This window comes from Camponotus floridanus, unplaced genomic scaffold (assembly GCF_003227725.1).
Source record: "Camponotus floridanus strain SB8 unplaced genomic scaffold, Cflo_v7.5 scaffold69, whole genome shotgun sequence".
Classification (NCBI taxonomy): Eukaryota; Metazoa; Arthropoda; class Insecta; order Hymenoptera; family Formicidae; genus Camponotus; species Camponotus floridanus.
The window spans coordinates 559898-582775 of record NW_020229837.1 but is presented as its reverse complement, the minus strand read 5'-3'; the positions used below and the strand labels follow the sequence as shown (position 1 = coordinate 582775).

Below are 22878 nucleotides of genomic sequence, written 5' to 3'. Positions count from 1 at the left end.
TATATGATAAAAAAATTTGTCATGAAAATGAAATAGAAATTCCAGAATTCAATATACAAAGAATCACATATGTTATATATAATACTTTGTGTCCGAATAATAAGAAAAAAATAATTATAATGAAAGGTGCTTCTATATTTTCCAGTTGCTCAGCTATTTTTCTCGCATTTGTCTTCTTTCTTCGAATAAAAAATAAATATATATATTATAGATCTCCCTTTTTTTGTATCTCTCTCTATTTTGAAATAGTAATTTTTCTATAAACTGAAGTTCCCTTTTTTCGTGACAAAAATAAATCCGCTCAGACAAAAACGTAAAAATTATCACTGAAAATTGTAGAGAAAAGGTACTATTTCTAACAAAAGAATGGATATCTATTAACGAATACTTAATTTAAGAAGAGATTGAGAGGAAATTCTAGAGCTGGTATTTGTAATGTTTACTTTAATTCTAGTAGAGAAGATGTACACAAGTGCACTTAAAAGAGCAATCACCCGCTATCACGTGCTGCCTTGTTTGGATGCCATTTTGATGGTTGATGGTATAAGCATAGGTGGTTGCTTATGAATGTCGAGTTTCGTTTAAGGCGTCTTTGTTGATGCTTTACGGTGCAATTATGTGCCTGTATATTTACTTTTCGCATCTCACATTGAGTATAATAATGTCTAGCACAATATGGGCAAGGTACGTTTTTCCATTTCTTCGCAGCTTTGAATTATGACACGTTCGTACGTATCACAGTAGTGTTTGTTCAAGTAGATCTGCATACATGAAAACAACACGTAATAACAATAACAAAGATACCTGTACACGATATCTCATTTTTATCATGAAATTAATTGTATTAGAAAAGCATACGTTACACAATTAAAATTGTTTAATTTAAATTTGTGTCATATGTGGATATAATTTATATAAAGTTATTAGACTCTAACCATTATGATCATTATAGGTTAATATATGCTCCTGTAATTAACACAAAAATTATATCAAAAATTTAAAAACTCTATTAAAATATATTTTCCTACATATATCTTATTAGTATAGTTTTACTTTAGTGTGTATGAATTTTATATTGAAAACATAGTTAAAAAGAATGAAGTTACAAATATCTATCATTAATAGTATTACATAAAAAACAAATTTTTTCTAAATTGCAAATTCTATTGCTATATAAAATACATTGAATAATATGGAAAATGACATATATATCTATATAGTACAGTAAAAATTAATAGTGCAAATCAATCTTTACGTAAAAGAATTACTTTCATACTTAAAAGCTCAATATAAAGTGTCACATCACTTTATTTAATCAATCATAACATTCAATAATGCATAATTTAACTGATAAATGTATCCTGTGTTTAAATTTTTACATAAGAACATGCGTTTTGTTATGTTACGATACACTCGATTGCAGGTAATACTTAGTTTTTCAATATCGTAGGCAACTATGTTGTATGGAGTTTTGACAAGATTCGAAACACACCTCAGTACGCTCCATTTTGTAATTTACATACGTAATACAAACAATGAGACTTGAGTAGCATATATGAGATTGTATTTACATTGAATAACTTCGTTATTGCGCCTCGTATGCTAACAAATAATTTATCGTTTATTCGTGTGTATTCTGACTGAATTCCTAAGTATCAATGGCAAGAATCTTTCATGTTTTCTTTTCTCTTCCAAGAATTTTACTGCAGCTGCAGTAAAGATGATGCCTTGAATTACGATGTAACTTACAAAGTACAAATAATATTACATACACGTTTCGAATCCTATTGCATTAAGAGTCAAATGATGGTTGTCGCATTCATTCATCCAAATAACATATGTACATAGTTTCCCCCACAAGACCCAATCTTCATTGTCCCCATTTCCATTCCCCCAACATAAAGTGAACAGATTAAGGCTCCAGCAGGCTATAGGCTACATTCTACAATGTACAATGTATCATGTACTTTGTTAGTTTCCGTTTTCGCATACAATGTCTGGCTGTGTAATGTGTAGTAAGCGATAGCACCAAGAGACTTCCTGCTTCTGCTTTTAAATTTGAATGATTCTTTCACGACAGGGTTGATATACTTTAATATGATTTAGAAACCAAATTGCGCAATGATCAACATTTATTTCATTCATTTCAGTAGTTCATATTTAAACTTTGTAACGTATCCATTATATATAATAGACATACTTATTATAAAACAATATACATTTTAACAAAAATGTATATAGACTTATATTTTTATGTGTGAAATATAAAGTTGGATAAAAATAGTAGGCCTTGCCCACCAATATCTGTTAAGAGTTATGTTTCCTTGTTTTCTGTACTTTATGTGTATTGAATGTGATAATGAACACTTAACGGTGTGTTCGATACCGGCAAATTATAAATAGACACATCTAATGTCTTTGTATTACGTTTGATATATTATGCGATTGACATCACCCATGGCCCCAACATATTGTATTGACAAATAACTTAATGATTGAAATGTATATGCGTATACATATAATGGTCTTTTTACCCAAATTTTCAAATACACGAGATGTATTATCGCGTGGCTTTAAGTGATTTGAGTCTTAAAGATTACGAGCATTTTATCTTGCTTTTAAAATAAGAACCTAAAGAGATGTTTTTCTTATATCTAACATAAATTATAAATTTTACTATTTTATTTGCACATGAGCACGTCTGTAAAAAAAAAAAACTTATTTCTTTATGTATTTACGTAGACTTTTCGCGATTTATAATTATGTTTATAAAATGTAAATAACGAATTGTGCAAATTTTAGTATTTGATTGCAGAATGCATTGCAAATTTAATGATAAACTGATTGAAATTATTTTGCTTTGAGTCAGGGTGAACTGTCAAGTGACAGATAAATTGTGCTAGAACAGATTGATGTAGTTGTAGCAATAAGATTATCAATAAAATAATAATCTCAGTGAACATATAATATTGTATACCAATTTCTATTGTATGTGCGATAAATTCCTACAAGGAAAAATAAATGCGTAAACAAAAATATTAATAAATATTATCAGAGAAATATCACTGATGTTATTATATTTTTGATAAAATTTGCAGGAATTTATAAGTTTTATGTCAAAATTGAAAAACTGCATCTTCTCTTCCAGCATCTGTTCATTACTTCACAACTATAATATAATTATAGCTTAAATTTATTTTCGCTATTTGTGTTTCACAAATTTCAAGCTATTCAACACATTGAATTCAACCTCAGTTCAATTACTTAACATAAGAGCAAGGATTCCCATTACCCCCATTATAAATAGTAAATATTTCTTTTACTTCGATAGATTATTAATTGTTCTTATGTCCATCCGAAGTTAAAGATTATATCTTGCGCTATGCTGCATAATGCGAATATCATGGATATAGCTTTAAGAAAGATGGTTAGAATTAAAGCGAAGAAACATTTATACAAAGGTTCCACTGTTGAATACTGATCCTATATTTTACAATCAGCATATTTATAGAAATAATGCATGTTTATATCAAGCCATTTAATGTTACATTACTTTATGCCAAACTTGTGTATGTAAAAATTTAGAGAAATTATAATCTTTAATTAATTTCTTTTACACAATTGACAACGCCGAAAATGTTAATCTTCTTTTCTTTTTTTTATTGCTTCTTATAACATATAATATGGAGTCAAGAGGAACCTTGAGTGGTATGCATGAGTCGAAATATCTCTCTAATCAGACATTACTTAGTAGTATTATAGTTTGCTCCCATGCACATCACACGTCCAGACTTCACTCATGCAGCAAAATGCGCTTTTCTTCTCTTTTTTTAATTATTTCTTTTAATATTATTATTATTATATATAAAAAAATCTATTTCTATTGACTTTTAAGCTCTTTGCCAATACTGTACGACACAATTTTATTCCAGTCGATTTTCGTTCGCATTACCGGCAGTTGTCTTCGCAGCGCTTTAAAGGTGGTGTCGGACATGGTTTGATAGTTCTCGGAAATTGCCGTTTGATAATCGTTTTCGGATTCTTCGACAAACCGTATCAAATCTTTCGCCGTTTGCTTCTCGTTGGAGATAGGCAGGCTTTCCTTTACTTCTTTGCTACTGACCAATTGTACATTTCCATCTTCGTAGTAATGTACTTGTACTTTGAGGCTACCTCTCAATTCGGCGTTTCCTGAATTTGGAGTAAAACTTACAGTCCACACCGAACGCCAACGGCCATTCCAGAAATTTTTAGGTTGAAACTGATGATCTTCTATGCACGCCGTTAGCGTTACGTTTCCTGCATAAAAATTAATGTTACTCTTTGCGCGGACGATTTTGTTTAGGCAATTATGCAAACAAAATAATTACCTCCAAAAGATTTCCCAAAAACTGAGCAGGCGCCATGTCTATAATGACTTTGAGTATAATTCGTTATCTCATCTTGAAAGGCTGACCTCCAAGGCTCCGCTATAGGATCTGGTTCGTAAGATTCATAATCTTGTGCCTCCTTCCTCAAGTGATCATATTTAAAACTTTGCTTACTCCGTGCATCGTAAAACCTCTGAGAACCCAAGTCATTGTGTTCTGTTATAAGCGCTGGATAATCACTTCCCTCTATCTGTATACAAAGAAAAAAATACAACTGTAATATTTAATTTAGTTTACGTACCTCTCTGTTTTTATGTATTACTCAATGAAAGTTTGCGAGCATTTATGATTTGATATAAAAAACATAAACAGAACGTCAGTATAATCTTAGCATTCTTAATGTTGTGAAACCAGTCATTCACAGCAAAGATAAGATATCGCAACGTTTGCTTTTGGACCAATAATGCCTAATTTTAGAATCACAAAATATACTAGAGTACCACTTTGTTATAAGCAAGAAAAGGAGATAAAAACAATTCTTATCCATGAATTAAGAAATATTACAAACTTGCTACTTGTTACAATGGTTTTTCATCATCTTGTGAGATTAATGAGATTCGTAATCTAGCATGAAAACGTTCAATATTCGAGCCGGTGAAGCGCGAGAACTGCTGCAGGGGATACCGGTATCGCGTATCAGTGCCTCGAGCCAAAACCAAGGTCACCTGTATAAATCCCGACAGGCCCGATAAGGCCAAGGCAAAAAGAAAGAGAGAGAGAGAAAGAGAAAGTAAAATCTGCGATCGCGGATTTTGGGAATCGGAATACACTTGAAAAAGAAAAGGAGGTCGAGTAAGCGAAAGTACACGTCGAGGGCGCGAACTCGCGGATCTCGTACTCTGGGAGGAACAAGCGCGCGTGACGCTAATGACGACGACTCTGATAACGATGCCGATGATGATGACGACGATGACGATGATGATTATGATGACGAGGACGGCGACGACGACGAAGATGACGAAGATGACGAAGATGACGACGACGACGACGAAGGTACCTTAACAGGCGTGAGCTGGTCCTTGTTGTACTGCGCGAAGGCCCCGGACGCGCCCTCCTTCAACAGGTTGTCGTTGTTGAGCAGAACCCTCACGTCGTTGAACACCTCGTTGAACTCCCCCGGCGGCGAGTGCAATATAAAATCCGAGACTATTCGCACTTTTTCCTGGTCCGGAATCGCCGCATCTCCGTCCGCCGCCATCTTACCTTTCCCACTGGCACGCACACTCCGCCGCCACCGCCGCCGATGTCAAAAGCGAGGGTACGGTGCGGTGGTCACGGACAGGTCAGGTTGTGCTGGATCTCTCCTTTCTCTCTCTCTCTCGCTCTCACTCGCTCGCTCTCTCTCGCTCTCACACACACACACACACACTCTCTCTCTCTCTCTCTCTCTCTCTCTCTCTCTCTCTCTCTCCCTCCTTGGTTCGGCGCTCGTGGTGCCGCTCGCAGTGGCGCTTCGCAGCTTCTCGTATATGTGGGTGTGTGCGTGTGTATATACCTGGTGATGCGACCACTCGCCGTAGCATCTCTCTCTTTCTTTTTCTTTTTTTCTTTCCGGGTTTCTTCCTCCCGAAGCATCCTCTCGACAGTTTCTATATACATCGGACTTTCCTTCTTCACGGTCGTGCTATTTTTCCTTCAAAACGTCCACCTGTCGTATTGTTATTCATGATGATGCGTACTTTAGGAAAAGTTTTAATGACGGTCAGTATATGATATAATTGGATGAGGTGATGTTATGTCAAAATTAAACTATCAAAATTGAAAATTAAAATAAATTTCATATAGTTAATACACATTTTTATTATTAAGAAATAAATACTTGTTATTAATAGTAAATATTTAAAAATATAAATTATATATATTAATACTCTCTCTTATTATTAATAAATATTTATTTATTTTATTTATTATTAATATAGTATCTATATTAATAGTATTAAATACTATTAATATCAACCAAGTAATGGTTCTTGAATAAATTTAATTTAAAATATCGAATTTTTTATCGTCATACTTTAATCGCTTATACAACAATGTTTGTGTATATAATTTTTATTCATTCTTCTCTTTTTTTACATTTTTTCTAGATTGATTATTCTTGCGTAACACTCTGTGATTATGCACTCGGGTTGTTCGGAAAAAGGGTGCGCAAATAATTTTACAGGTCGACGACGGGGAAACTTTGAATATATGTATATGCATAATATAATTGCAATATCATATATTGCATTTTTTTGTTAAAATGTCATTAATTGAGTGGGTCTAAAAATATCGTTGAATCAATTGCAAAATATTTTTTTATACATTTTAATGAGGATTTTTCAATCTGGAATAATCTTTAATTTTGTATTTATTTTCTCAATTTAAGATATTATTTTGTAATATTTCTTTTACGGCTTTTAAAGCTTTATGCTGAGATGATTCATATAGGGTGGAGATCGAGAGAGGATGAATCATATTATTTGCTCGCGGAAATGCCTTTTATTTAGAGATACAAGTACATGGCAGAAGAGTTCTGAATGGTTCTGATAGCACGTATATATGTGTATATAAGCATTAATCTCGAATCTGGCAGTCACAAAGCGATAACCAGTGATAATTATTGTCATTTGTATGCGCTAGTACAGCTTTCTTTCAATTAGTATGGTTTTCAAGTATAGTGTAGAAAATATTACATTATAATTTAATAGTGTTACATGTAAAAAAAGATAACTATTCGATATAATATTTTTATTTAATGTCATTCTCTTTCCTATTAATATTTTATTAATATTAATATTTATATCTCTTTCTATTAATATTCCGAAAATTGCATACATATTATATATTTGCGTAAATACTACTTAATATTTTTAAAATTTATTGGGAAAAAAGATAAAAAAATTATAAATTTTCATTTAAATTAATAAAGATTAATAAGTATGTTTTTATTTATTAATATTAATTTATCGTTGCATATTGAGAAATTATTACTTTGAGAATTACTGTTTTGAAGATAATCGAGAATAATATAAACCGAAATTAGCGGAGAATTGCAAAGTCGATTACTCGAATTCTTTTATTCACGATCATGAATAGATTAAATACGTTTAATTATTTTTGTGTGTGCAAATAAATACAATGTGTGGAAAAATAGTCATCGTTTTGGTAAGGAAAAGAATCTAGAAAGAGCAAAAAAAGAGCGAAAGAGAAATAAATATGATATAAATATGATATAATGATGCAGATTATGAAGAAGGAATATTTTTTTTCAAATTATAATATTTTTTTCTGTTTACCGATCTAATAACACATTTTATATATAAATAAAATGCAATATTAATTTTATATTAATTTTTCAGAATTTGTATGTGCTAATCAACGTTTTAAATATTTATCAATTCTAAGTGATCAGTCTACATATCAGAAATCTGATTGAAAATGGCAGATGATCCAAATCGTGATATTTTGCCCGTAAAGGAAGGCTCTTGCGCAGACACAATTATTAGTTTGATAGGTTTGTATATACACATATATTTTTATCACAAATTGAGTTAGATAATCTTTAGCTCGTATCTTTCTCTGATTTATATACTCATTTTCTACATATATTGTTCGACAGATACAAATATTTTATAAGAGATTCTATACAATATATATTTTAGTTTCCATTTTTCATTTTAATATTCTCTTTATTATAATAATTTTTGTTTTATTTTTGCCAAATATATACATGATGCAATGTATGTGAATGTATACGTGTGAGTAACATTTAAAATATGAAAGATCCTAGGGAACGTCATCTCGTTTGCAAGCTCGATCGTTATCAGTTAGAGGATAAGTATCTACGTTTACTGGACGAGGCAAACAATCTGAAGAAATTATCGAATTGCCAGGAAGACAAGATTAAGCGGCTCGGTACAAAATTAATTAGATTAGCCAGTAATCCAAGATCGTGTGGATTATCGTTAGATATTGCTGACGATAGAAGAATAACTGCGCTAGAGCTTGAAAATACCAAGGTAGACTTGAAATAATGGCCTTAAAAAATCTTTCGTATAATAATTCAATAACAACATTCTTCTGTTTGGAAAAACCTCGTTTTAGATCATGTTATGTTGGTATGATATATTCTAATAAAATTCTCTAATACATTTCTTAATTGTAAAATTTTAAATAATTTATTAATTAAATAATTTAAATATTTATTAAATAATTTATTTAATATAATAAATAAAAATATCATATATTACTATTTTAGGAAGAACGTACTATTCTGTATAGAAATTATCATTTGTATTATTGTAATGTATAGCGTAAATATTATTACAAATTTGATTACACTTTTTAATAAAATTAATATAAATGAAAGATTATAAATTAAGAAAGAATTAAGAAATAAATGATTTCTCTAAATTTTTTTTCTTTACTATAAATATTATAGCGTCTTTTTATTCATATAAAACTTAATACTTTTTGCGCGATAACAACAATGTATTTCTAAATAATATTCTATTAAATGTTTAAGTTGAAAGAGAAAATCGGCGTGATGAGAAATCAATTGTTGAGTCATACGATGAGCGGTAGATCATCATCGCGCAGTCGTAATCTCGTTAGACCATCGTCTTCCGGACTCGTGTAAGTACACGTATGCTATGAAATTTATCTTATGACTCACTGTCACAACGCAGTGAAAATACCGAACTAATTTGTTTTAGGACGTGCCGAAGTGAGAATAATCGCACGAGAGTACCATCATGTCAATGTATCGTTGGGGCAGGAGATGACGATAACGACATGCGAAATTGCCTCCTTAAAATCGAGGTAAAATAACATTCTCGAAATATTTGCACGTACTTAATTTTCCTCATTTATCTCATTTAGCAGTTATGTTTTAAATAAATAAAATGAAATAAATTTATACAGGATAATAAATGATCGAAAATAATAAAAAACATAATAAATATTATATATAAGTTATTTTGCGATCTTATATTCAAATAATTAGAATATGTAAAGTTGCTCGTTGTGTATAATGTGTTACGCGCCATAATTTTCGCCTAGTGTTCAACCTTTCTTCGTAGAAACTGGAGGCGCAGAAGAAAGATATGGTATGTCGTATAACAGAGTTAGAGAAAGAGCTGGCGCTTTCCACTAGCACTCAAAGGGAAAAGATAGCGGAGAATGTGGAGTATATACGAGTTTGGCGACAGATGAAGCAGCTGAATGATAAACTAATGACGGCTCAAGAAAAAAACGCTGCGTTGACTACTGAAATTAACGACTTGAAAACGACTCTTGAACAGACGACGAAGTATATTAGCTTTTTTTCTCTCAAATATGTAACATATTATTACTAGATTTAATAAATTTTTTAATGTAAAAAATTGATTGAATATTTTTTATATTTTTTTTGTAGTAAATCGTTCTTCTTATCAAATATAATTAACATAATAATCTTGTCAAATATAATCAGTATAATAAATTTTACGAACACACACATATACGTATATATATATATATATATATATATATATATATATATATATATATATATATACAGGGTGGGGCATTTATCTTGAGACAAGATAATATCTCGATTGGAGTCGATTATTTTGAAAAAAGTTTTAGACAAAAGTTGTATGGTTTCAAGGGGGACATAAAATGGTGTCATTAGTTTGATCTTGAAGAGCCACCTGAAGGACACGCGAAGATCAGCTCCAACTTTTTAAATGGGACACCCTATATGCTTTTGCATATTCTTGTAGCTCATCTCAAGAGTTTTCCAAAACACTATAATTAAGTTAGTTTTCATTAAGTACTTTCCAAGTTATGAGGCTTGAAATCATTTTTTAATTTTACATAAACCGTAAAATATCTTGTAAAATATTCATTTTTCGATTATTTTACCTTAATACTTTTATGTACAAAATAATAAGAAAAATCAATTGGTGTAAAGAAAACTCATAGTTGTTTCGAAAAAAAAAATGTAATTTGCAATTAACAATTACATATTTTTTCTTAAAAACAACTGTATGTTTTCATTACACCAATTGATTCCTCTCATTATTTTGTACATAAAAGTATTAAAGTAAAATAATCGAAAAATGAATATTTTACGGTTTATGTAAAATTAAAAAATGATTTCAAACCTCATAACTTGGAAAGTACTTAATGAAAACTAACTTAATTATAGTGTTTTGGAAAGCTCTTGAGATGAGCTACAAGAATATGCAAAAGCATATAGGGTGTCCCATTTAAAAAGTTGGAGCTGACCTTCGCGTGTCCTTCAGGTGGCTCTTCAAGATCAAACTAATAACACCATCTTATGTCCCCCTTGAAACCATACAACTTTTGTCTAAAACTTTTTTCAAAATAATCGATTCCAATCGAGATATTATCTTGTCTCAAGATAAATGCCCCACCCTGTATATATTTATTTATTTATTTATTTAAATTTAAATATTATAATATTATTATAATATTATAACATTATAATATAAATATTTTTTGTCAATATAGATTGTTTCTAATTTAAAAATTTATCATTTTTTCAGGAATAATCAGGAGATTGCGGCCGCTCTTTCATCAGAGAGGACACGAATAGCCGAGATCGATCATCAGATGTTAAATGCGAAAAATTCACAGCTCACATTACGCGAGAAAGATGAACAGATACGGGATTTTATGAATGAAATTAAGATATTGCAACAACATAATAACGAGCTTATCGCGCTTACTTCGAAATATAGTCAAGTCGAATTCGAAAATGTAGAATTAAGAAAAAAGCTTTCTGAAAATGCTCAGGATCAACAAAACTTGAAAATTGCATTCAATAACGAGCAGGCTAACATTGTATCATTAAAGGCAACGAATGAGCGATTGCTCGTAAAACTTCAGGAATTGCAGACAAACATAGATGCCTTGACGGTACAAGTAACGGTTAGTATATCTGTATATATTTTTGAAATTATAATTGCAAATTGTATTTGAGTGATCTGCAATTTTATGATATTTATAGTCTTTTCCTAAGCAAAACGAAAAATGCGACGATATTTCAAATATGGCACTATCATCAGACATAAAGCAATGTATGAAATGTTGTGAAATGTACGATAAAATGATACAGCTGGAGAAACCTATCGGCAACTCGCGAGAAAATTTACAATTGGTGGATAAATCAGTACAGGCAATAATCATCACTGCCAGCATAAACGAACAAAGTATAGTGACGAGAAGTGAAGAGAAAAAAAATGAGGAGAAGGTATCATTGCAATCGCCGTTGAAAGAATGGAAGACGAATCAGGAAACAAATGGCAAAAATGTTTTGTCCCGCGAAAAAATATTAAAGCTGTTGGATCAAGCGCAAATTAACACACCTTTGGACGCGTCGAGAATCGCCTCAAAAGAAGAATATATGGGTATTTTGGATATAGCTCAGAGGCACAGGCAAGTCGTACCTCTCGAGAAGCTATTGTTCGGTGAATCTAATTGTTGACAGAGAGTTTGCCGCTTATTATTAATTTTTACGTTTATTAACTTTTTGTTATTACTTTTTTCAATGATACAATTTCGCTTATGACAAATGTAATGGAAGTATAATAATATCAGCATCGATATTAAAATATTAGATAGTTTTCATGTAAGTTGGAATATGAAATTAATATTAATATTAATATGGAATTAAAGTAAATGGTACTAAAACATTCCTAGAAACAGATACATAATTATATCTAATAAATTTAACTAAAATTATAATTGTAAGATAATAATTTTTTTGTAACGTCAAATGACAAATACATATTTTATAAATTCAAGAGTATAGGTAAAATATAAATATAGCATTCGTTGTCATATAGCATCTAATGAAGAAGATTAGTTAAATGTTCAATATTTGTGTCAGTACTTGTATGTATGTATTATATAAGTAGATGTATTGTTTAACTTTCTCTGGATATATCTTCTTGATTTATTAACTAATATAATTAATATTTTATGTTTTATATTTATTGTATTGTAGTTTATAAGGAAATTAATAATTTGTGTATCGCACAAAATCTTGTGTGTTCAAACAGCTATAAAACAATTTCTTAATATTCTATAAAAGTATATGAAACATTTTATATATTTAATTTATAATATAAATAAATACTGATTATATAATAACTTTTTATATAATATATACCCTTATATTTTGTTACAATTACTTTTTTATGTTACATATTCTATATAAATTTTTATATTTTATAATATATTATGTAAAGATTGGAACATTATTGTGTGTATATGCTATCATCATGAGAGTATTCATTACAGCGATGGAGAAATATCTTCTCGATTACTTCGTGACGAATCAAATCTTGAGAGTTCACGAAAAAGGCTCGCGGAGAATCCAAACCTAACGTTAAATCAAATGTTTCTGATTTTATTCGACGTTTTGCAAGAATATATAGCGACGTCTAGCAATACTGACGAAAAAATATTTTCAAGTCACCAAGTTTCTACGATCAAGGATTCGCTAATTGATGTTAACAATAATAATATTTCTGTGATGTCTACTCGTATTAAGCAAAATCGTTCTTGCTCGGACGTAGCTCAGACAAATTTCGGTAATGATTGACAAAGATTATGCATTGACGAATATATTTATAGAAACAAAAAGACAAATGATATTGTATATGCAATAATGATAAAAATGTTATGCGAAATTTAGATTCCGATCGTGGTTGTATGAGCTTTGCTCCTCAACCAACCGCCGTTGACACCAAGAATTATAGAAATTTCATGTGTGAAAAGAAATCTGCAACTGTCTTAAGGAAAGACCCGTTTGATGTTCAATTTTCTCCTATGATTCACGAGAAGTTCAGAAAATCATCGTACCGCGATATTAGTAAAGACTTCTGCGTAAGCCAGTGCAAAGTGAAAAACGTAAAATTTTTTAATATAATATAACGTGTCGATGGTTTTCGTTTAGGCAGAAAAACCTGTAAAGAAACTGAAGAGATTAAAGCCGCATTATCCTAAATGTAATTTAACGTGCAATTTGCGCAAAACGAAGGATCCGTTGTTGCTGGAAGAGAAGCAGAAATTACCCTGTAAAATTGAATGTCTAAATGACAGTATGAGATTGCCAGCGTGCCCAACGGAAGGCTTTCCTCTATTAATTACCGATAGACAAGGTCTCATCGAGATTCACATTTCGCGACTGCAACTTTCCACATCGGTTAGTATCTCGAATAAAACGACGCACAAATTTACTAATAATCTTTATATATAATATATATCAAATAAAATAATAAACTTGTATTTTACTTTGTACCATCATATTTATGTTTATATATTTTGATGTCATTAATCACTCTATATTATCCACTTTTCTCACGTAAAACAATGAAATTATACAGCTAAACAATAATATATAATTACATATGAAATTATATTAAATATGTAATTTAATAATTAAATATGTATTTTAATAATTATATAAATAATTATATAAATTACATTATTAATTTAGGAACTGTTGTGGAAATATTGTGAGCGATAAAAAATGAAATATTGAAAAAATATTTTTTATCAAATATATGTACAAACATATGTATCTTATATATATACAAAAAATCTGTCGTTTATTTTTGAACTGAAGGAAATCATTTTATTATACTCGCGTTTTGAAATCATCAGATCGCGAAAATCCCAGAAGAAGAAGACATATGCAATCTTCATATTTACATAAGCTGGGATATTTGGGGCGAGAAGACCGCTTACACGCCGAAAATGAAGTGCCCTAATCTGATCTTCAACTCGTCCTCCGTGTACCGCATAGCGGATCTTTCTTCCTTCTTCAAGAACGTGCTGTCGGAGTATCTAGTCTTCCGAGTGAATATTGTTCGTCGAAACGATACCTGCTACACGATCGCCCGAGCGAAAGTCTCCATCAAGGATATCCTGGATTATCCGCAGAATAAGTTACATTATATTGTACCTGTGAACAGCGTTATTTGTTGCTTCTTCGGTGTCAATTTTGGCCAGCTATCACTCTGGGTCCGATTGAGCTGTAACGTTGACATGGTTGAAGCATTTAAAAAACAATGCGGTATAATATCGATACGAGATGTTTTCCATGAAGTGCCTCCGATGAAGAAAGATACGATTGACATGCCGGAAAAAAGTTTTGTTCCACCTTCGGTCGATGTGACAACATTAGAAGATACAAAGGAACCTCCAAAGGATCAAGCTTTAGAGGATACCACGATACAAGAAGCTACAAAGGAACTTCATATCCGATCGCCATTAGACATAAGTAATTTCATTATTGCATAATTAATTTGTATTATATTTGATTCAAATTTAATTGTACCCAACTGCGATTATTAAAATCGCAGATTTTGAATATGAAAGTGAAAACTCGGAAGAGGAAAATTGTTATTTCGACAACGCGAATAACGAAGACTTCTCTTCGCCTCACAAAGACACGAACAAAAGATCCGAAGAGAATAGAAGAGTTACAGCAAGAAAGTAAGATTTTTTTGTCATCTCCTTCTATTTAAGTCTAATTTTTGCAAAATATAACAAAAGAAAATCTTACAGAAAAATAGCATTTTGTACAAACTTATCTTTTTTTTATATGCATTACAAGAGTTATATAAATGGTTTCAATTAGTCCAGATTCCGATGTATTTACGGATAGCAGAAATATCGAGCAACAGAATGGTCTGAGAGATTCATCGAGCATGAAGGAGTTTAGGACTTTAATCGAGAATGTAAGATATGTAATGCAATCTTATGAAAAGCTCTCGCGATTGTACGAAACATAGAAAACGTTCAATTTGGAAATTATCGAATTTTCGGTCGTATTCAGGACGTTTCGATGATCAAAGGAACAAATAGCGTGATCTGTGACTTGGGCGAGGTTTTCTCAGAGAAAAACTGGGAGAAGTATAGGCGAAAGAGTCTGCTGAATTCTGCTAATATAATTAGTAATTAATTACGTCTTCGTATTCACGCATTTATATCGATAAAAGTAGCGTTTACTCAACTAGTCGTCCAAAAATATTTGCAGGAGATAAATCGTTAAACGTGGACGTGCAAGATTATCAGCATGACACTAGTGTACGAGATTGTTTCTTAGTTATGCTTACTCAGTTAAACTTAAGATGTTTAAGAGAAGGGTGCTAGATTGCGAATATAAACTCGTGCGATAAATCTATCTAGAATGCATTTTATCTATCTGGTTCTTTGACGAAAATTAAATTTGGAATTTATAATATTTAAAATTTAATTTAAAATAGATATTGATTTATTAAATGAAATAAATTTCGCACTGAGACTATTAATACTAATGTCATTTTTAATGATATCTTTAATGAACATAATAATATTGTACACTAGCACACTTTTAATGTAGAAGGGTATATATAAAAGTATATTGAAAAATATATCGATTTCCAAATATATATAACATTGTGTGTAACATAATAACATAATTTAGCGTAATTATTAATTCTGACTCTTTATTTTTGCCTTTTTCAGCGTCTCGAAAAAGATATGATAATCATTGAAGTAGCAAGCATACAGCTTCTGGATGAAAGCTCTATCATGCAAGATGATGAAATACAATTGCTTTACGTGGAGTATTCCTTCCTTGGGCATCGCGGCGAAGATATGGAGACTGCTTCTGTGAGAAAACCAAAAACAGCTAGTCAAGAAATGTTTTATAATTTTAAGAAAAGTAAGTCTATTATTTATATATAAAGACAAATGTGTTTTAATGGCAGGAATAAGGAAATGAATATTGCAATTTTAGAATTTCGAATAAACGAAAAGACACACTCTATGGAGAGAAATAATTTACGCTCTATGTTGACTGAATCTATAAGTCCAAACGTCAAATTTATTATCATTAGCGAACCTTTACCCGAGGAAGCTGAAGTTAAAGAATGCGAGCAGGTCGGGTGAGTACTGATTTATTTTCTTTATATTATAGTACATTTTTTGTTGTTATAAAAGTGTTATAAAAATATTTGCTCGCGTTCTCTCTTTGAATATAACAAATATAATAATTTTAATTTTACGGTAGACATAATAAGTCTATTATGTTTAATATTTGATAACTGATCTTTTCTAGTTATGCAATTTTTAATATAAAAAAATATGCACTTGGTGATGATCGCAAACATGTGTCGTTATCAGTCAAGGATAATCGAAATAGACAAGTTGGTACGCTAAAGGTAACGTGTAATAAATGGATAACCTTCTTATTAATCATTATTTAATATCAATTATTAAATCTCTAAGTTTATTATAGATCGTTGTGTCGGGTTTTGATGCCATTCTACAATGTTTATCGGATGTTAAGTAATTGTGACAACAAAACAATGTTATGCAATGTATAAGCATTTAGATTATTTTCATCTAATTAAAATCCGTGCGCACACACATATACACAAAAGATCAATGTTCCGTCCGAATTAGAAGAGAAGAATAAGAAAATTAAATCTCTAATCAAATTTACAATTAAAAATTTATTGTAGATTGTCTACATAATGTATGTACTTTTTAAAAATTATATTGATAAGAGCAATATTTTGATATAATTATTAATGCTCAAGAGAAATACAAAGTTTGTACTTTTTCAAGTTTACATAAATTATTTACTAATATAAAAAAACTTTGTATCTTTTTTTTAGTAATATGCTAATTTTTCTTTATCTATTATTATTCTCTATTAATTCCTTAAGAGTGTCTTCGTTGTCTAAATTTTTCCTTTCTCTACTTTGTTTTGTTGGAACGTATTATTTCGTTGTAACGTGTTATTGTGCTGCATTACGTTACTCAGGGTCGAGGCCGAATCTATTGTTGCATTCTCTTTGTCGTTTTTCTGAAACAATCGTACGATCTCTCGGTGTTTTCTTTTCATCTCTGATGATAATTTAGTGCGACGAAATATGTCGTTATAAATATTCGTGGCTATCTGAAAGTCTTCGCAATCCCGCGGATTATGAGCGATCGACCAAACTCCAACTATCGTATCGATACCTTGGCACACTCTGCACGCACCTGTGTATTATATCGTAGATCTTTTTTTAATTCTTTAATTAATTTTCTCGCGCGAAATATAAAATTATAATTTATTCTCGGCCTCGCGAATCTCGAATACCTGCAAACACCGCCAGAGACTTTGTGTGATTGTCGATGGCGAGCAAGGAAAACGGTCCACCTGCCGCGAATGGTGCGTATCCCGTTAGATTCCAAGTGAGATCCAGCAAGCCCTGATGAGTGGGCGGAGGCGACAATTTCGCGAGAGTCACGTTTATGGTGCGATTATCGACTTTCATATCGATCCGTACTCCACCCTGCGTGGTTACCCAGGATCCCGATATCTTGCAAGGTAAACCTGATAAAGTTTCATCCACTTATCAAAACGTAAGTGTGTATGTGTGCATATTTTTCTAATAAATATTTTGCTGAACTAGAACTTTAATATTCGAAATAAAATCAGTATAAAAGTTATTTTTTCTGTTGAACTTTTTTGAATTGTAACAGAATTATTTATGAATTGATTTTTTCTTGAAAAGAGTTTTGAATAAATTTAATATTTAATATTTAATATTTAATTTAATATTTAATATTGAATTAAATATTAAATTTAACATTTAATATTTGCTTAATATTTAAATTAAATTTTTCAAGAATGAAAAGTTATTTATATTTTAATATTAACTATCTTGCTAATTAAACATCTTGTGCTATTAAAATTTAATATAGCAAAATCGAGAAAGGGAGAGAGAGAGACCTTCTTTTTGTTCGTTCTCAGTCGCTCGATCTGATTTAATCTCCTCCAGTTCGTCGACGATCTTTTCTAATATCTGATTCGCGACTTCCTTAGTTTCATTTAACGTCGCAGAAACATGTGCCCGTCGTATTTCTTCCGTCGTCTTCGTCGTGGATGCAAAATCGCCATATGTTTCACTGTTCGCCAATTCTTCGTTCTTGTCATTTTTATATTGTTCGCGGAAAATTCGAGCAGCCGCTTCCTGTTTCGCTTTTCGAACTTCCTCGGCCAATGCTAGTTTTCGATCACTCTTGTATCGATTTGATATGACATCTTTCTCTCGATCAGGAATCAAGATATGTTCTATCGGTCGATTGACGATCGATTGAGAAAGAACTGGAACGCGATCATTAACCTTGTGTAGAGGCTGTCTTGTAGAGCCGATGGAATAAACATATTCATTAAACGCAGACGCTGGTCTAGAATTTTTTTCCGCGACGTATACGTTTAAAGTGCCGGGAACTTTACGAAGAATATGTGGTACGTTCATCGAAGCTCTTGCGTCGGAATAAAGCACCTGCACTTCCTCAGGTTTGCTTATTTCCGATCCGATACTTAAATTCGAATGCAAACGAACGTTCAACTTATTCCGATCCTGAAACACTTCGATAGGAATTTGCTCGGCTTCGATTTGCTGATCAAAAATGGTATTCGCGTTAGTGGTAAGAATCTGCGCCAGATCGACATCAGAATTGAAAGTGTCAGTAGAAGATTCTATATCATTGGCGAATAATAAGTTTTCTTTAGAAGACTGATCGATATTCGATATTTGAAACTGATTAAACGTCGGATCTTCTTGAGTTACGTCGGAAATATAATACAGGCTTCTTGGATTGATTTTCTGATCGATTAATATAGGAGAGTATGTGGACATGTGATCGATAGCATTATCTTCTTCTGATTGAGCGATCAGGGAACGACCGCTCTCCCAAGGTTTCAGCGAATCGTCGTAAATGAAATCCTTGTCATAGAAATCTCCCTTTAAAAATTGTGGCGAACGATGATTGAACGGATTATTGTTGAAGGTAGAACTGTCGTTCGAGATTTGCCTGGCGATTCTATCGTTTCCAACTTCTGTATCGTCTCGTTTCGATTGAACTTTAATTGCTTTGTGATTATCGTTGTTGTAATATTCGATCTCATGGTCCTTTTTTCTGGGATTCTTCGTGGTTTTTCGCTTTAAATGATTTATCACGTTCTTATGTCTCGATGAAATCGCATCATCGATTTTCCGAAACCGTTGTTTCGAATCCGAAGGATTATTTTTTAAAGAATGATAGGCATTTTCAGTTTTAGAGTTTCGTTGAATAATATTATTCTTCACTATGGAGTTGTTCGTTGTCTCTTTATTTATAATATTCCGTTGTTTTATGTCAATTTGATTAGCAGATGGATTTATTTTTCGTGGCTCCTTCTAAATAATAGTGCACGTAATTATTTATAATTAAACTGAGATTTAAGTAGGAATAGAATATCTATGCAGAATGTTTATGTTTTGAAATGCTTTAAATTGACAATAATTTTTAAGTGTTTTAGTATTTATCTTTCAAAAAATTCTCAAAGAAATAAAATTAAAAAAAATTAAATTTACAGAAATTAAATTTATATTTTTCTCTTGAATATCTTATATTGTTACAAAAATTTATAACAAAAAAGTTAATAATAACAAATCATATAATATCTACCTTAATATAATTTTGTTTGTCTAACCAAAGATGCTCTTTGCCCTGTCTTATTCCATGTCTACGTTTATTTTTCGTCTTTTTCCTTTTCCCTTTATGATTCGACTTGCTCAGTTTTTCTGCTGGTTTAAACACTTTTCCCATCTTTCTCTGATCTATCAGTGAATCTTTTATCGTTTTAGAATAATTATATCGAGGCTCGCCTAAATTTGCCAATTTTTTTATATTGCGTTGCAATTGTGGCGATCTAAGAGCTTCATTTGCCAATTTTTGTGCCAAGGATTTAATCTTTTTCTGTTCAGAATCATCAGTGGAATCATCATCAAGCGTAGCTTTCAAACTTATATTTTCGTCGAATTTTTCAGAGGTTCGTTCATCCAAATTCGATCTTTTCATCATCGCTTCCCTCTTGCATAAAATACTGTCCTGCATGGAAATAGGATCCTTTGCAGGAGAGATGACTGATTCGGCACATGCGTCATTGCAAATTATTTTGATTAGCAATGGTATAATCATGATGAACCTGTTTGATTATAAAAAGAAGAGCTTTCGTGTATTCATACCGTATGACATAATAAAATTATATCGGCAAATACCTGCCGGAGACAGATGGTGCCAAGTGTACCTGTAGCCTTTGCTTGTATTCCTCGGTATCATTTACAAAAGCATCTGTCACTTTAACGAGAAAATGCCTCTTTTCTTCAACCTTTTAATTCCAGATTTTAATTGTAATTAGAGCCTGACTTTATCGGTGAGAAAATGCACGATTCTTTTACATTTTTCTTTTAACCGCATCCGACAGACAGAAATTTAAGATCGATAATCGAGATAATGCTCTTCTCGTCGATCTTGTTTATCGCAGATCTCTTCATTAGGTTAAAGCTATTTTCACAAAAAAAAATTATTTATAATATAATAATACATAATCATAATATACATTCGGATCCTTAAAAATTACAACTGAAGAAAGCGCAATCATCAAGAGTTTATAAAATGTAATGATTGAATTGAGATAAAAAATAATGTATTATTAATATATTATTATTTTAATCTTTTATTATTTTAATCTGTTTATTATTTTTATTCTTTTATTATTTATTTAATCTTTTGTTATTCTAATCTATTTAATATATTATTATTTTAATCTTTTTATTATTTTTATTCTTTTATTATTTTAATCTTACTATTTTAATCTTTTATTTTGATCTTATTATTTTATTCTTTTATTATTTTAATCTTTAATAGATTTTTAATATTTTCGAAAATTATAGCAATGCTTCTTGGCGTCAAAATATTACATCGCACTTGAGTTTTGAAGATCATATTATTTTAAAATAATTAAGCGATATTGAACAATTACATCATTAGCAATATTAATATAATATTCGATACGCAAATAAATTTTATTGCTGTCGTTCCCGATCTAGAAACCGCTTTCTAACGAGACGTCACAGTTGATTAATAGCAGAGATATTAGCCGGTACAAGTAGCCTATGTGTTGCAGTCATAGTATCGATTTGGATCCGTAGAGAAATCCCTGGAGAGGCGTAGGCATCGATTATTATTAGAAGCGGCCGAAACGCGGCCGATCGACCGCGCCACGAATTAGCGCGGTCCTATAATAATAATGTAACAATGTGTTTTCATTCCCGCAATTGTGTATGAAATCGCCTTCCTGGAAATGAAAATAATTCTGCGGATTAAAAGAAGAGACGGAATTATTGTCCCACGTCTCTCTCTTGAAAAATTATCTTTGTAGGAATAAATGAAGAAGTGAAAGATAAGAACTTAATTAAAATGAATCGAAAGCTAAATCATATATGTTGAAGAGCTATTGTGAATTTATAAAATGAAATCTTCGACGATTAAGAGAGAACAAGATTGTAGAAGCGATTCAGAACACCGCGTCGAAGACGCCGTCGATGACGACGACGAGGAGGTAGAGAATAGAAGAAGAAGAAGAAGAAGAATCGGCGCTCGGGCATCGGGACGTGTTGCCGCTGGCATTGGTAGCAGTCTCGAGATAGCCGTCGGCTGGCTTCCTCACCGACTCGGGCGATTTATTCGGGGATTCCTAGGTGGCCGAAGTGGCGAGCGAGCGACTCGACGACGTCTAGAGACCTGTCCGGAGGAGGATCTCATAGTAGGGAACCGAGAGATCGTTTTCCCCTTTCATGCGCTAAGGCCGATATACAATCTCCGGGAGAGGGTGGTAGTGAGAGAAAGAGAGAGAAAGAGAGAATCGGAGGAGCCTCGGAGGGATCCCGGAGAGGTCAGTGCACAGTTTTCTCTTCTTTCTCTTCCCCCGAGGGACGTCTTCGTCTTCCTCCCCTGATCGCGTTTCCTCCTCTCTGGCTGTCGTTTCGCTCTTCTTTCTCTCGGCCATCCCGTGTCAGCTCGGCTCGTTGGTGCTATTTTCGCGCGAGTGTGTTGTGCAAGTGTCGAACGCGCATTAAGGTGGCGATTTCGACGCTCGGAGCTCGTCAGGTCATCGTGTGGGGTATCATCAATCTCATCCCGTTCGATCAACCCTCTCGGTCGGACGCGCATTCTCCTGTGAGCGTTATGTGTATGTGCATGTTGTACGCAAGAGAGAGAGATTTATAAAATTGTTATGAATCACGCCATCGTCATCGATGATCGATGCTTCAGTTCAATTTTCAATTCTGTAGAGACATGCAAAAATGATTTGCATGTTTATTAATGACATTGAAAATGAGATCTAGATAATTAACAGTTCTTATAAAAGCTTCAGTCTTGAATATTATCCACATTACTTGTGTTTATTCTTATTTCTTTATCGTATATAATTTCAATGTCTCTATATCATCAGGATTACAATGTGATGCTGAGTCAACAATTTAATTGTTGGCACATTACATTGGCATTTTGCTTATTTTATAGCGAGAAGAAGATTATCATTCACGCAACAAAGTAAAGCGATCATACATAG

The 22878-nt window shown here is 31.9% G+C and overlaps 3 protein-coding genes across 5 annotated transcripts in view; 2 read left to right on the top strand and 1 right to left on the bottom strand.

The window, feature by feature from the left end:
• Positions 1–304: 304 nt before the first annotated feature.
• Positions 305–16800, top strand: LOC105257438 (restin homolog). The gene is made up of 16 exons (XM_020029422.2): positions 305–346; positions 455–684; positions 7772–7926; positions 8196–8431; positions 8938–9047; positions 9128–9233; positions 9494–9723; positions 10967–11351; positions 11431–11858; positions 12726–13018; positions 13123–13313; positions 13384–13632; positions 15942–16140; positions 16216–16363; positions 16537–16639; positions 16717–16800. The coding sequence occupies exons 3-16, from the start codon at positions 7851–7853 to the stop codon at positions 16768–16770; spliced, it is 2808 nt and encodes a 935-aa protein (XP_019884981.2). The 5' UTR covers positions 305–346; positions 455–684; positions 7772–7850; the 3' UTR covers positions 16771–16800.
• Positions 3463–5683, bottom strand: LOC105257436 (F-actin-capping protein subunit alpha). Its single transcript, XM_011268040.3, has 3 exons — positions 5428–5683; positions 4371–4620; positions 3463–4299 (listed from the first exon to the last, which is right to left on the bottom strand). Exons 1-3 carry the CDS (start codon positions 5626–5628, stop codon positions 3881–3883), a joined length of 870 nt encoding a protein of 289 aa, XP_011266342.1. The 5' UTR covers positions 5629–5683; the 3' UTR covers positions 3463–3880.
• A 5145-nt stretch (positions 16801–21945) lies between the features above and the next one.
• Positions 21946–22878, top strand: part of LOC105257434 (obscurin) — a 54801-nt gene continuing 53868 nt past the window's right edge. For 2 of the 3 annotated variants that reach the window (XM_025413605.1, XM_025413603.1), the window contains exon 1: positions 21946–22481. The gene's annotated coding sequence lies outside the window, so the exon portion shown is untranslated. The remainder of the gene's footprint in view (positions 22482–22878) is intronic. The other variant, XM_025413604.1, reaches the window with a different exon arrangement.